The sequence below is a fragment of the Colius striatus genome, chromosome 6 (genome assembly GCF_028858725.1).
Source record: "Colius striatus isolate bColStr4 chromosome 6, bColStr4.1.hap1, whole genome shotgun sequence".
In the NCBI taxonomy this organism is placed as follows: Eukaryota; Metazoa; Chordata; class Aves; order Coliiformes; family Coliidae; genus Colius; species Colius striatus.
The window spans coordinates 4,222,700-4,236,565 of NC_084764.1; the positions used below are offsets into that span (position 1 = coordinate 4,222,700).

Below are 13,866 nucleotides of genomic sequence, written 5' to 3' on the forward strand. Positions count from 1 at the left end.
ATTGTACCAAAGCATTCTTAAGCTCTGCCTCAAGTTCTCGGCTGTAGACTCCTTTGCTACTGAAACATGGTAGAAACCTTGTCAGCTTAATGAGGAAAAGAGGTTTATAATGATGGGGGAGGGAATCTACGACATGGTGATAAGTCTTGAATTGGGGAGGTTGCTGCTGACCACCAATCTGTTTTATTGTGACTTAAAAAACCAATCTGTGTACGTACTGCTTCCACTACTGACACCTTTACCTGGAGAGCACATCCAGCCTGTGTGTGTATTGAGACTGAAAACAAAAAAGTCCTCTAAGCAGTTCAAGAAAAAGATACTGTTACTGGCTTGCTGAGAGAGGATTAATTAGCAAATGTCTTCCCTGATCTGGATTTCTAGAAGTTACAGTGGTTCACTTCCTCTTAGCAGAGAATTACTATACAGAATGGCACTAGACACTGTATTGAAGATTTGTGTTATTAACTATGTGTTCTCTGGGGCTTGGTATTTTGGTTAAATTTGCTAGACAGCCTTTCACTTGTCAGGTGAAGGGATCAGCTTGAAATGACGGTGTGTGGTATGTTTGAATAACTAAAAGTCAGGGAAATTCGGGAGATCTCCATGAGGATCTCACATTTCTTTTGCATAAATACCAGCTTTACTCTGCATACCTTTTATTCCCCCCCTCCCTTTTCTCCAGTACTGATACTCGAAAAGGTGGAAAATGGAGATCTGAGCAACAAGATATTGAAGATCACGGATTTCGGCCTGGCCAGGGAATGGCATAAAACTACCAAAATGAGCGCAGCTGGGACATATGCCTGGATGGCTCCTGAGGTCATCCGCTCCTCCATGTTCTCCAAAGGCAGCGATGTGTGGAGGTATTGATTTGGCATTAAGTAATTGGATACCAAAGAGAGTAACTAGACCTGCCAGGAAAGCTCCTTTATGTTTAAGAATGAGTAATGGTGAAGCAAATATTCCAATTCAGGTCTTAAGAAAACTTGATCCGCAAGCTTCTTATCTATCAGACCTCACTGACTGTGGTATGAATTGTAAGGATTTCTTTTGACTGAAGGAAGTGGTGGATCAGCTCCTCCTGCATGCCTCTCAATTTTTGTTCTATTAACTTACATTCATCTTGTCTTAGAATTCATCTCAAACAAACTTTCTGTGCTTATTTGGCTGTTGGCTGATGTAATCAAAGGCCATTCAAAAAGTCTGTGAAGTCCTTAAAATTACTATTTCTTACAGTAATGTTTTATGTTTTGGTAGCAAATCTGTCACTGATGTATGTATACACAAACACTCTGTACCTAGTCAAATTCCCTGTCCATTTTCAGCCTGAGTACAATGTTTTTCACTTTCATTATAATCTTATGAGTTATTTCCAGCCTTTTAGTCTTTCACATAAAATAATAACTCTAAATTCACCTGAGTATGTAATCCATAAGTAGTAATTTGCATGTATATATTGCCTTTTCCATTCATGCACTGGGATTTTTGAGAGCAGGAACTACTTTGGTGGGTAAGAGTGGAAAGGGTTGTTGGCCCATAGACTTCCAGAAATGTAGTTTGGATATGACCACTAAGTGTGTTGCTAAATTCAGGATTCTCTAGGACACTGACTTTTGTGGATGCTGTGTGACACACAATTAATACTGAACATCTGGAACAGATGAAGTAGAAGGACTTTTGTTTTTCCTGTGAGGAGAGAGGTATTGAAATGTCAGAGTGACTTCATCTTTAGAGAAGTAAACTGTCACTAGCCAGTAATGCTCCCACATAAGCGTGTGCATGCTGTGAAATCTGTCAGGATAAAGAAATATCCCAGCTGGCAGAATTGTGTGGCTGTTATAGCAGGGATTTGGTGGGGGGATTTTCATTTTCCTTATCCATTTTTGATGACTAGATAATGTATTGCCTTGTGATAAGTCTGTGAACTTGTATTTTGTACACTAATGATGTGGATAAAGTTGACTCTCTAATTAAATGTGGTAGCCTCTGTAGTTAATCTGAGACTAATTGAGCAAGAACCAGGCTTTTATTCTGAATGAAGTCTGGCAGAAGTGAAAACCTCGAGGCTGAGCACCTTTTCTGTGCACACAATGACAGTACTGGTTTGCACACAGCTTGTCGAGCTCAATCCTCAAGTTGCTCTTCTCTGAAACGGTGCCAGGAGTGACCTTTAAGGGACACCTTGGGGAAAGGGAGAAGGGAAGGGGGAAGCAGTTTCCCTGTGATTGTGACTTTATTCATCCAGGCATTCTGTGAACAGATCAGTAGATGTTTGATACTAGTATGACCTCACTTGGTAAAACATAAGTCTCAATAGGTCTGTTGGTGATTTTGAGGGAGGTAGCTTAAATACCTTTATGCTTGTGCAAAAATGTCAGTTTTGTCATTGACTTAAAGACTATGAATCAGTTCAGGACTTAAGGGTTGTAAATAAATTGTTAGGTTTTCAGAACACTGTATTTCTATTTTTGAGGTTCCTTCATCACTTTCTCTTGTTTTAGTTACCATTCTTCCCTTAAAAACAGGTTTGAGTTCCTCCCAGTGCTCTTCCATAAACAGAGGGTCATCACTATCAAGAGAGTTGTTTTGCTGTCTCTGAATGAGACTGCTCTCTCTGGTGGCCAAAACCTTGAGTCATAGTTAAATAAGCTGAAAAGAACATGGTGTTTGAGGCTCGTATGCAGAGCACAAATACTTGCCAGTGTGATCACTGCTAGTGTGTCAATGATTCTAAGCACTGGAATTTTCTAAAGCAGTCAAGGACATGTGTCCCTACCCAAGAATGCAACCTGAATTTCTTAACAGGGTGGACTTTTTTTTTCCTATTAGACTTGCCTTTCCTCTTGTTCACTTCAACCTCTGGAGCTGAGGGACTTTTTAGCCTGACAACCTTCCACTTAGTTTGGGAGTCTAGTTAGTGTGGCATCAACAAAATTGGCTATGTCTCTAACACTCACAAACCCTTTTATTTCAACACCTTTTCTTTAAAGCTTACTGGAATAATACTGCTGGCTGAATTGCTGTCTGGCCTTTTAACAAGAATCTTCTTCTGCTTGTGATCTTTCTGCACAAACAGATGAAGATGTTGAAGAAGGTGTTTGTCAGGACTGAAAATTCCCGAGTCACTCTTCTCATTATAACTGCTTCATGCAATTCCTTTCAGAACATGTATTAAGCTCCATTTGAAGAAGTCTCAATCTGTTGTGGAGTTTTTTTTTGTCCCACTCTAAAGGTGGATTGGCAGAGAACTTTAAAGGCTGAGGAATGTGCCCACATACGGGTGTGTATCACCAGGGCCTGGGCCACTTGTTGATAATAACATTACTTTGTACATCTTGCTAGTGAAAAATTGTTGTTACAAATTTTACTGTGCTGCACTGGCAAGCTGTAGACATACTGCAGAAACCTTGTGCTTATATTGCACAGAGGACAAAGAAGCTACAGCTTTATTTAAATATATCAGTTCCTGGAAATCTATTTGTGTTTAGGATGGGAGGTATTTGCTTTGGATTTACAAGTGTGAAGTTGCAGTGCAGATGTTGCAGCTTATCCAGTACTGTACAGCAAGCTAACGTTAGTAAGCATGTACTTCAAATTTCCCTGTCATTTGAACTTCTGGAGTGTGTTTCTTGTTTGCTGCACACTTAAGTTTTGACTTGTGCTGCTTAAAAGACAGTCGTGTCATCAGTATGATTGGTATGTGGAACATAAAGCCACCATCCAACCTTCATCCAAGTTCCACAAGTTAGGTGCTTTTAAGATGTATCTACTCAGAGACCAGTGAAATAATTGGGAATTGAACTTTCCTTTCGGAATGGGATGCCAAAACTATCTAAAACCATCTGATCAGCAGATCAGGATGTTTCAGGCATTTCGTGGTGGATGTAGAAACTTCAGTCATTAGAGTATTAGAGTGAATCAAGTGTTGGCAAGCACTTCCATCCACAACTGACTGGTTGGATTTTCTGTAGTCTTCTGTGTGTAATAAAGCACTGGCCAGACTTCAGTACCTGGCGGACAAGTGTTGACTGGCAATATTGGTAGAAGCTCACATGGGACAAGTGTGTGCAACTGACTTGTGAAACAGAAGGAAATGTGTCTCTGGAACTGCCAGTTCAATCACATGCAAAATGCTAACTGTTAATAGCCATTAAATTGTAATGAATGGGGTTTTTTTTCCTTAACAAAAGTAATATTCTTGTTTCTATTGTTGCCGGGATCTCTTAGTTCCTTTCTCATGGAACATGCTGAACCTATGGAGATGAATAAGAGAAATGAATAAGAGAAGCCTATGGTGCAAATGTTATTGAACAGTAACAGCGAGAAGAAAGTACTGGTTTTTGCTAAGTTCACAGACTTACAAGGGAGGTGGCAAAATCACATGTGAAACCCAGCAGACCTCCAGCCTCCCTCTTCCTGAAAATCCAATGTGTAGGATTGAACTCGATGTTAAATGGCTTAAGGGATTACTGGATCACTGGGAGATGGTTAATTATTCATACAAGTGTCAGTTGACTTGGATGCATGGTCTATATCACATGGTTCACTTTGTTATTAAATTCCAACAGTTACTGCTGGGTACTGGAAAAATAAATGAGCTCTATCAGTTTTTCCTCCTCCCTGTTGAGAATGAGGAGGGGCTCTTGATTCTTTCTTCTTATGCCTTTTCTGTACAAATCTCTTCTATCTCTGGCTTTTTCCATTGTAATTCCAAATCTCTTGCTCGAGAGTTCATAGAAATCACTGTTCAGCAGCTCTCCTACTGTTAAATCACTTGGGATAGTGGTTGTTCAAATGCCACAAAGCAGTGTTTCCCTAGTTCTGTGGAAGCAATATTCTCAGCAATAAACTGTAAGTATGTGATAAAGAGGTGACATTCAGTTTTATCAGAAACAGAGTGACCTTTCCTGCAATGTATCCTTCCGGTGTCACCTTAGAAGAAACACCAATCTGACCATTCCATTAAGAGAAATCCTTAATACATGCTTTGTCCAGCACTAGTGGTAAAGTAATAACACAACTCTTCAGTAGTTTCACCCACCTTTTTATATCATCACTTGCATCCAAACTGAAGAGTAATGTGACCAATCAGTCAAATATAGGCAGGCCAAATATACAATCAGTCCAGCATTCATTTTCTTTGAGGTGTCTTATGAATCCTAGGAGGCCAAAAAGAGGATGGTTAAATCCTTAAACCCCTCAACCTCTTGAGACACTAAGAATTTGAGAAGTTTGATGGAAAACCCAATCAATTACAATTATCAGTATAACATCAAGAGTATGAATTACATAGAAAAAAGAATGCAAAAGCTTGTATAGGTGAAAAACATGTCACATTTAGCTTAATAAAGTAAAGCAACTATATTAGCAGCAAAGATGGAATCTCTGGTTGTTTCTTTGGAATAAGAAGAGATTCATCTTTTAGCTTCAGAAATGACTGTTTTGTGGAGGAACTATGCAGGGAGCTTTTAGAAGGAGAAGCAGTTGTTCATTTGGTCTTTAGGTGTGCTTAGGATGCCTTCAGAGTTGTCAATATCACCATGGTCAAAATAAATGTGTACTGAAATGTATACTGAAGATTCTTTGCAAGAGTGATTAAGAAGAAATAGTCTATTGCAGTAGTGTTTGATCTCAGGGAAATAATGACAGCATTGAGGAACTTTGTGTAAAAACAACAAAGAAGTAACATGTAACATGGATATCTTTTAAGGATGCTATGTTAAAGCTCACAACAAATGCACAGGAAGGGTTTTAAATGAGTAACAAGGATGATGTGGAACAGAGTGCTGGAAGATTATCCTTTAGAAAGTTCAACCTGTGTTGAAATGAAGAAAATTAGGCATGGACTGATGTTTTTAAGTTGCTTTCAAATGAGAATCCTGCAGGAGAACATGCAGCCCAGAAGTGACCGTGATGTAAGAGTGCAAAAATAACTCTATAGCAGAATGAACTTGGTGGTTTTTGTCTATTACAATAGAGCAAAGAGAGGATTTTTAAGCTGCAAATTTCTCTTCAAGGGGGTCATGCTGGAGAACACTTCACAGTGAAGTACTGTCTACAGAGATGTTAAAAGTGACTGAGAAAATGAACAGTAACAAATTGCTGAGGTTTACAGCATCACCCAAGATTGGTGAACACGAGAACACGAGAGAGCCAGCTGAGTTAATAGCTGTGCTGTGTAGTCTGTTACTTCAAGCTTCCTTAACACCAGAGAAATGGAAGGCAGCAAACATGATGACAGGTCTTAAAAGAGCTTCCTGAGGATCAACAAGTCTGTTTTTCAGTTCTACTAAATGTTAGGAAAAGGCCTAAAGAGCTGGTGGACATAGGAGCATATCTGGAGAAGAGTCACCTTTTGTAGAAGGGAATCGTACCTGTGATAAAAATGAGAACCCTTGAAGGAGTTACTGAGTATGTGGACAAGTGGTAAGATTGCTTGTACCATGTTTGGATTTAGAAAAACTTTCAACAAAATCTTTAATCAAAAGCTTTTAAGGAAAGCAAATTGATGTGGGAAAGGAGGACAAGTCTGTGTCCCATCACATAGTCAGTTCTTTATTACTGAAGGAATAAATCAGCTTTCTTGATGGGGAATTCGGTGATCTGAAAAAGCAATAAATGATTAGGTAACATTTGTTTCTGTACCAAGTTACTCAAGATAAGAACAATCCATCTCCTGCAGAGAGCTGAGGAGACCTGAATAGATGAAGCAGATGAAATGGTGATAAATACAAAGTAATATCCATGTATAATGATGGGCCTGTCAAATGATGGGCTCCAAATTCTACTATTATTCTTCAGTAAAAAGATTTTGGAGTCACAGGGGGTAACCCAGCTCATTTTGTAAGGAGTCAGAAAGGCAAATGGCAAATTAAAATGTAATAGGAAAGAAACAAGAAAACAAGGAAATACTGTGCCTCTCCCCATGCCTTCAAAGCTTTGTAGTTTTCAGTCATTGCAACAGAAAAGGTTTAAATGGGATGAGATGCTACAGAAGATGTCAGGGGCAGTGAAAGATGTGAAATGGCTTCTGTTCAGGAGAGTAACTACATTAGGATTTAGCTAGATGAGTGTTTTAGGGGCTGGAAAGAGGATAATTTGCCAGGATGTAGGGGGAACCCATTGAAATCATGGAGGGAACTAATAGGGAACATATGTTCACTCTTTCTCCTATTGAAAGAACTACAGGGAAGCAAATGAAATTACCAAGTGACAAGCTGAAAACAGAGACAGGAAGTATTTTCTGGCAATGCATCGTGAAATTTGTGGAACTCACTGCCACAGAACACAGCAGATGGTCAATGAGTTCAGAAGAGAATAGGACAGATGAAAGGAAGCAAAAACTATCAGGTCACTAAGTTGGATGAAGTTATCTCTGGCTCAGGTTTCCCAGAGGCAGAGAAAATATTCTGAGGGTGTGTTGTTTGTTGTATACCTGAGGGGAACACAGTCCTGGAACTATTTCCATAACTTGATAGTTAATAGAGCATCCTAAGAACAGCTTCATTTTGAACAAGTGTTTTTCACTTACTTTAAAAATAACAACCCACCAAAAAACCCTCCTTCACGTTTTTGAGAGTTGCACTGGGTTCTGATTTACTTAGCAGATTTCTGTTCATATTTTTCATATTGTTCCCAGTTTGCAAGGAGAAAATTACCTTGTACCTACAAGGTGAAAATGGCACCTTGTTTCAGTCTTACTTTAAAAAGCAGGTAAAATAAAGGCACTTCACCAGCTTGGCAGCCATGAGGAGCTTGTCCAGAAAACAACTATTTCTTCAGTGTACCAGGCTCACTTTGTAGGTTCAGGTGCTTTCTTATTGCTTGACAAAGAGCATGTTAAAGTCAAACACCTATTCTCTTTTGTGTTTTCTCCCTGGTAGTTACGGCGTGCTGCTTTGGGAACTGCTAACCGGAGAGGTACCATTCCGAGGAATCGATGGTCTTGCAGTAGCTTACGGTGTTGCCATGAATAAACTTGCCCTTCCAATCCCTTCCACATGTCCAGAGCCTTTTGCCAAACTCATGGAAGGTAAGCCAGCTGTGATGTGAGGATGGTTTGTGCTGTTTCTAGTGTGCTGTTGAGCATTGCCTCCTTGTGTTGGTTTCGATACCCAGCTGTTAGTGTGCTGTGACACTCCATTACAAGAGTAGTATGTGAAAGGAATTTCCCTGCCATTTTTTATCAACTGACTTGATAGGAAAATGAGAATGTTGCTGTTGTCATCTAGCTTGTTGCTTCCTTGTAGTGAAGCCTCTCCAACATCAAAGCTTCACATATTTTGGTCTGGCTTGTTGAAATTTGTAGCTCGAACATCTCGCTAGACAGAGTCAGATTGGAATGAAACTTTATCCTCCTGCCATCTCAAGTGTTTAAGTGGGACTTTGACATTTGAAAACAGCCCAGATTTTCAGTCAAATGATGTGATTTTCTGGTTTATGTGTGGAGATAGTTCATGCCAAAGGTGGGCTACGTGTGGATGAAAGAAATACAGGACTTTGTCCTAAGAAGTGCTGTAGTTATTGAAAAGGATTTTGTGGGGTAGTTTCTGGGGTGTATCTGTGACCTGCTCTGCTGTCCATTGCAACTACTCAAATTATTTCCTGGGCTTCAGTTATTCCTCCCTCTCTTGCAGCAGTACCTTTAGTGATTGTTTTCAGTGCTCTTTTTTACAAGGATTTCCAGGTGTTTATGTGTAATAAACATTTTTACACCTGCCTGACAGAAAGAAAAACAGAGGTGAAGAGAAATCAAGCATATTTGTATAGTATTTGTGACTAAAGAACAAGCTTGAACATAGATCTGATGTTCTGTGGCTTCTGGTGGTGCTTTTAGCCTCAGTAAAGGAATGTGATTCTTGCAAGGAAATGTTCCTGATGGATTTCTCTGCTTTTAGAATACTTTTGCATTTCTCTGGTCTTTTCTGTAGGTTACAGGCTTCAGTTAAAGTAGAAAGCGTCGTATTATGCTAAACCAGAAATAATCTACTGGATAGTAAACAGTGGCAGAGTTACAGGTATAATAGTTTGTAAGCAATCTACAGCAAGAAACTGCATCTGAAAGAGTTAATTGAACCAGCAGCTCATTGCTGTGCCAGGGCAGTTTATTTTGACGTGGTTGCCTAATACAGGGACCCTGGATTTCTTAAATGTAAGAGAAGATCTGCTGCTGGGATTCAAAACAATGCCCTCTGTTGGGAAAGACAGGTAGAGGCATATGGCCTGCACTTGAACCCAGCAGCACAGGGGTGAGCACCCACGTGGCTTTGGAATGCTTGGCTTCTCCATGTGCAGGGGGAGGAAGAGAACAAGAAAACAATTACTTTCTGCCCCTTCACCAGAAGCGTTTTTCAACCAGGCTGTTTCCCATCTTGGGTGAACTCTTGTTCCCTTAATGCTGCTTTTACTTTTGAATTACTTCCCTGGTGGTCTCCACCAAGACAACAAAGCTGAGCTTTCCCTCTTCACAGAAAAGGCTTGTACGTTACAGCTGTCCTCATTAGTGCAAATAATGGCAGATCTGGGCCTGGGAAAATAAAAGCCACAGGCCACCTGCATAGTTATCCTGTTCACTCATTCATGCATTTGGCTGGCTGCAGCATTTTATTTTACTTTGGGTCATGTTTTGCTTTGCCATGCTTAAAACCTGGAGTAAAGAAGCAGGGATTATGGCACTGACAGTCCAATTGTATCAACCCGTTGCTCTTAATTGGTTAGCAGCAGGGGACCTTCAGAGCACTCTGTAACATCCTCAGTTCTCTATTTCCATAAGAGGAGCAAATTGAAATCCATAAACACAAATGTGTTCTGTCTTATTCTGCCTCTTGGAACTTGATCACATGCTTAAATACCAGCAGTTCTGAAACCAAAGCTCCCAAATGCAACATCCCAGTGACACTCAAATAAAAAGGACCTGCAAAAACCAAGCCTCAGCAGTTGCACAGACCTTGTGAAGTGTTAGTTATCTTTAATTCCAGCTTGCTCCCCTGTGTATTTCAGGCCACAAAACTGATGGAGGAATGTCATTTAGGTCATCACCAATATTTTTTTTAGGAAGACTTCCATTTTTTTCAACTATGAGGTCTACAACACTTCTGTAACTCTGGCCTTGTGCTGCAATTATGTGTGTCTTGAATCCAGTGAGCATTTTAAGCAATAATAGTTTGAGCATATTGAGAGACTTGTAATCACAGAATCACAGAATGGTAGGGTTGGAAGGGACCTTTAGAGATCATCCAGTCCAACTCCCCTGCTAAAGCAGGTCCCACCTAGATCAGGTCACACAGGAACATGTCCAGGTGGGCTTGGAAACCTCCAGAGAAGGAGCCTCCACACCCTCCCTGGTCAGCCTGGGCCAGGGCTCCCTCACCTCAACACCACACAAGTTTCTCCTTGTGTTTAAGTGTTCCAGCTTGTGTGCATTACCCCTTGTCCTATCACTGGACACTACAGAAAATAAATGTTGCCCTATCCTCTTGACACACACCTTTCAAATTCTTGTAAGTGTTAGTGAGGTCACCCCTCAGTCTCCTCTTCTACAGAGTAAACAGGCCCAGATTCTGCAGCCTTTCCTCATAAGGAAAGTCCCCTGATCTAGTCCCCTGGTCATCTTGGTGTCCCTGCACTGGCCTCTCTCCAGCAGTTCCCTGTCCCTCTTGAGCTGGGGAGCCCGGAACTGGACACAGGACTCCAGATGAGGCCTCACCAGGGCAGAGGGGCAGGAAAACCTCCCTCAACTGGTCACCCCCAGCCTGTCCTGCTGCAGGGGGTCATTTCTCCTGAGATGCAGGACTCTGCACTTGTGGAAGAGATTCCTAATGACTCAGCTTAGTGTTAGAGTTTGCCATTAGAAACAACTGTCCTTCTGCTTGTATGGCTGTTAACTCTGCAGTGTAAGTGTGATGAAATAACTGTTTGCAAAGTCTGGCATAGTCCTGCACTCTGAGCACACACAACTTAGAGCAAAATATTTGCAGAAATTATTTATGATTTTTAAATAGATGCTTGAAAATGTAACTGTCTGTACAATTAGCAAACCTCTGTTTTACTTGGCATGTTGTTGCAGTAGAACCTAGAGACCAGGTAGTGAAAGGTTTTAAGTGATGTTGGGTATAGTCTAAGCATGAAAGCATTCATTCCATACTTGACTTATGATTAGAGAATAGTCAATGCAAGTGGGAAATGGGAAAGATGGGGTACCACAGGTGGTGTGCATGCCACTCTTAGCCACTGGGGATCAGTAAAGTACTACTCATCCTTTCAAACCTCCATACTAAGAGATGCTTAACAGTTGCTTGTCTTTGTCCTGTTCTAGATTGTTGGAACCCTGACCCACACTCACGACCTTCCTTTGCCACTATCCTAGACCATCTCACCGCCATAGAAGAGTCTGGTTTCTTTGAAATGCCCAAAGATTCCTTCCACTCCCTACAGGAAGACTGGAAACAAGAGATCCAAGAGATGTTTGATCAGCTCAGAGCCAAAGAAAAGGTAAGCAGAGAAAAGCACTCCATGCTTGTGCTCTCTGGCTTATCATTTTCCCTTTTCATGATGCCTACGGGGATCATTGCTTGGTGCATCCCAGAGTTAATTTTGTGAGTGCTTTACTGGAGCTTGTAATAAGTCCCTAATCAATGGCAGATTATGATGCACACAAGGGTAGTATCATAAGTAAAATAAATACCTGCAACCTGAGCTACTGCTCTTGCTAATATTGGAGTGAGCTTCCATTATACACTGTGCAAACTGCCATGATGAGTTGCCTTTGTTGTCTAATGCATCTAATAGCTATTTCACTGTTAGCATCTTAATTGAGAAGCCCAATGATGACTGTTAACAGTAAAAGTAGGAGGGGTAGATTCAGCTTATACACTGTAGCAAACATTGCAGCTTTGGTTCTGTCAGGTTTGTGTTTTCCAGATTTTGATCACAGCCATAGTGGGGAGGCTATAATAAACATGAGTGCTACCAGGGGAATGGCCCAGTAACTGTTATAATTGAAGCCCATCTGGGTAAAGAGCAGGAAACAAAGATGCTAGCAGAAATAAAAGGAATTGTGGTCGTCAGTCTCAAAGAATAGAAGTGAAAAAGCAGCAGTTTTCTTCAAGCAGGCTTGCAGAAAACACAACTTGCTGCACAGAAGGTCCTTACAGAATCTGCTGGTGTGAAATACTGCAGAGGCATCACTAAAGTAACAATGTTTTTCTGAGCTCACAGTCCCTTGTCTAAAGATAAATTCATAATAAGCAGCTCAGAAGTTGGGTTTAGGAGGCAGAGAGAAAGAAAAGGAGACTTTGGGGCAGGGGAGAGAAGTCCTACAGCAATACTTAAAACATTCCTATTCACATATTGTAGTGGCTTTTGGGGAAAATGAGATAGCTAATAGGCATTTCCCTGTCCTGTGGCATAACTGTGCTGGAGCAGTTGCTGAAAACCAGAAACTTCAACAGAGAGAAGACCAAACAGTAGTAGCTTGACTGCCCTCAGGTTTTGAGTATCATGTTCCTCTAGAAACGGAGAAAGAGAGTTTTGTATCCTATTCACTTGATGAGTAAAATGCACCAAACCTCTGTGGTGATGGTACAGCTGACAGTGATGTTAGTAAAAAATGAAATCCAAACTAAAAATCTGTCTGATCATTCCTCTGAAGCTTAACTTGAGTTTTTCAGTTTCTACTTTCTCCAGTGGAGTTAGCCAGCAGGAGATAATTATGGAGATAATTATTCTTTTGACCTTGTGGTAAGAGGAGAGGAGTGCAGAGAGAAGGCATTTTGAGGTCTCAAGGACAATTTCAATTGGTTCATTTTGTCAACAAGGGAAATATTTAAAAGTTTGCCTTTTGTATGTTTATGCCTAAGGAGCAGCCATGCTTTGTGGAAAATGATGGGAATGACCTCCTGGTGTTTTCATTTGTTTTTGTCAGAGCTATGGTTTTTTTTTGCTATGTTGTGAGGCATAAGATGGCAAAGTTATTGTTAAACAGTTTAAATTAATGGAGAAGTTAAGATAGGTACTTACTGAATGGGAAAGCAAGGATTCCTTATTTTCAATGTTATGAATAAATCTTCCAAAATGGGTTCCTGTATGCATGGAACTCTCCAAAGGCTCTTGTAAGCATGTTAGTGTCAGATAGCCAGCATATTTTCTCATGCACTGATTCAAGATTTGCTTCCTTTTCATGGAATCACAGGATGGCTGAAGTTAGAGGGACCTCTGGAGGTCATTCTTCACAGAATCCCAGAATCTCAAGGGCTGGAAGGGACCTGGAAAGCTCATCCAGTGCAAACTCCTTGCCACAGCAGGACCACCTAGAGTAGGGCACACAGGAACTCATCCAGCTGGGTTTGGAATGTCTCCTGAGAAGGAGACTCCACAACCCATCTGGGCAGCCTGGCCATGCAGAGCCAGTTGTTCAGGACCATGTCCACGTGGCTTTTGAATATCTCCAAGGAGAGCGACTCCACACAACCTGTGCTAGTGCTCAGTAGCACAGTAAAAGAAGTGTTCAGAGGGAATCTGGAGTATTTCACTGTGTACCCATTGCCTCTTGTTCTGTCACTGGCCACTGCTGCACAGTTTGCACTGTTCCTTCAGGTTTTTATACACACATTTTTGTGTGTATCTTTTATAAGACCTCACTTTCTCCTACCTAAGCTTTCTCTTTACTTGGATAAACACTCCTATCTTTCTCAGCCCTTCCTCATAGGTGAGATACTGCCTTTTCTGAATCATCTTTATGGCCCTTTGCTGGGCTCTCTCCAGTACATCCATGTCTTTGTTGTGTTGGAGAGCCCAGACCTGGACACAGGATTCCAGGTGTGGCTTCACAAGTGCCAATGTCCAGATTTTCATACTGATACAAAAGGC

At 41.0% G+C, this 13,866-nt stretch overlaps 1 protein-coding gene across 1 annotated transcript in view; it reads left to right on the forward strand.

The window, feature by feature from the left end:
- The window catches only part of MAP3K9 (mitogen-activated protein kinase kinase kinase 9), a 57,521-nt gene that overhangs the window by 22,858 nt on the left and 20,797 nt on the right, over nt 1-13,866 (forward strand). The window contains exons 3-5 of the mRNA XM_061997905.1: nt 683-863; nt 7,884-8,032; nt 11,315-11,490. Coding sequence (XP_061853889.1) covers nt 683-863; nt 7,884-8,032; nt 11,315-11,490 — 506 coding nt within the window. The remainder of the gene's footprint in view (nt 1-682; nt 864-7,883; nt 8,033-11,314; nt 11,491-13,866) is intronic.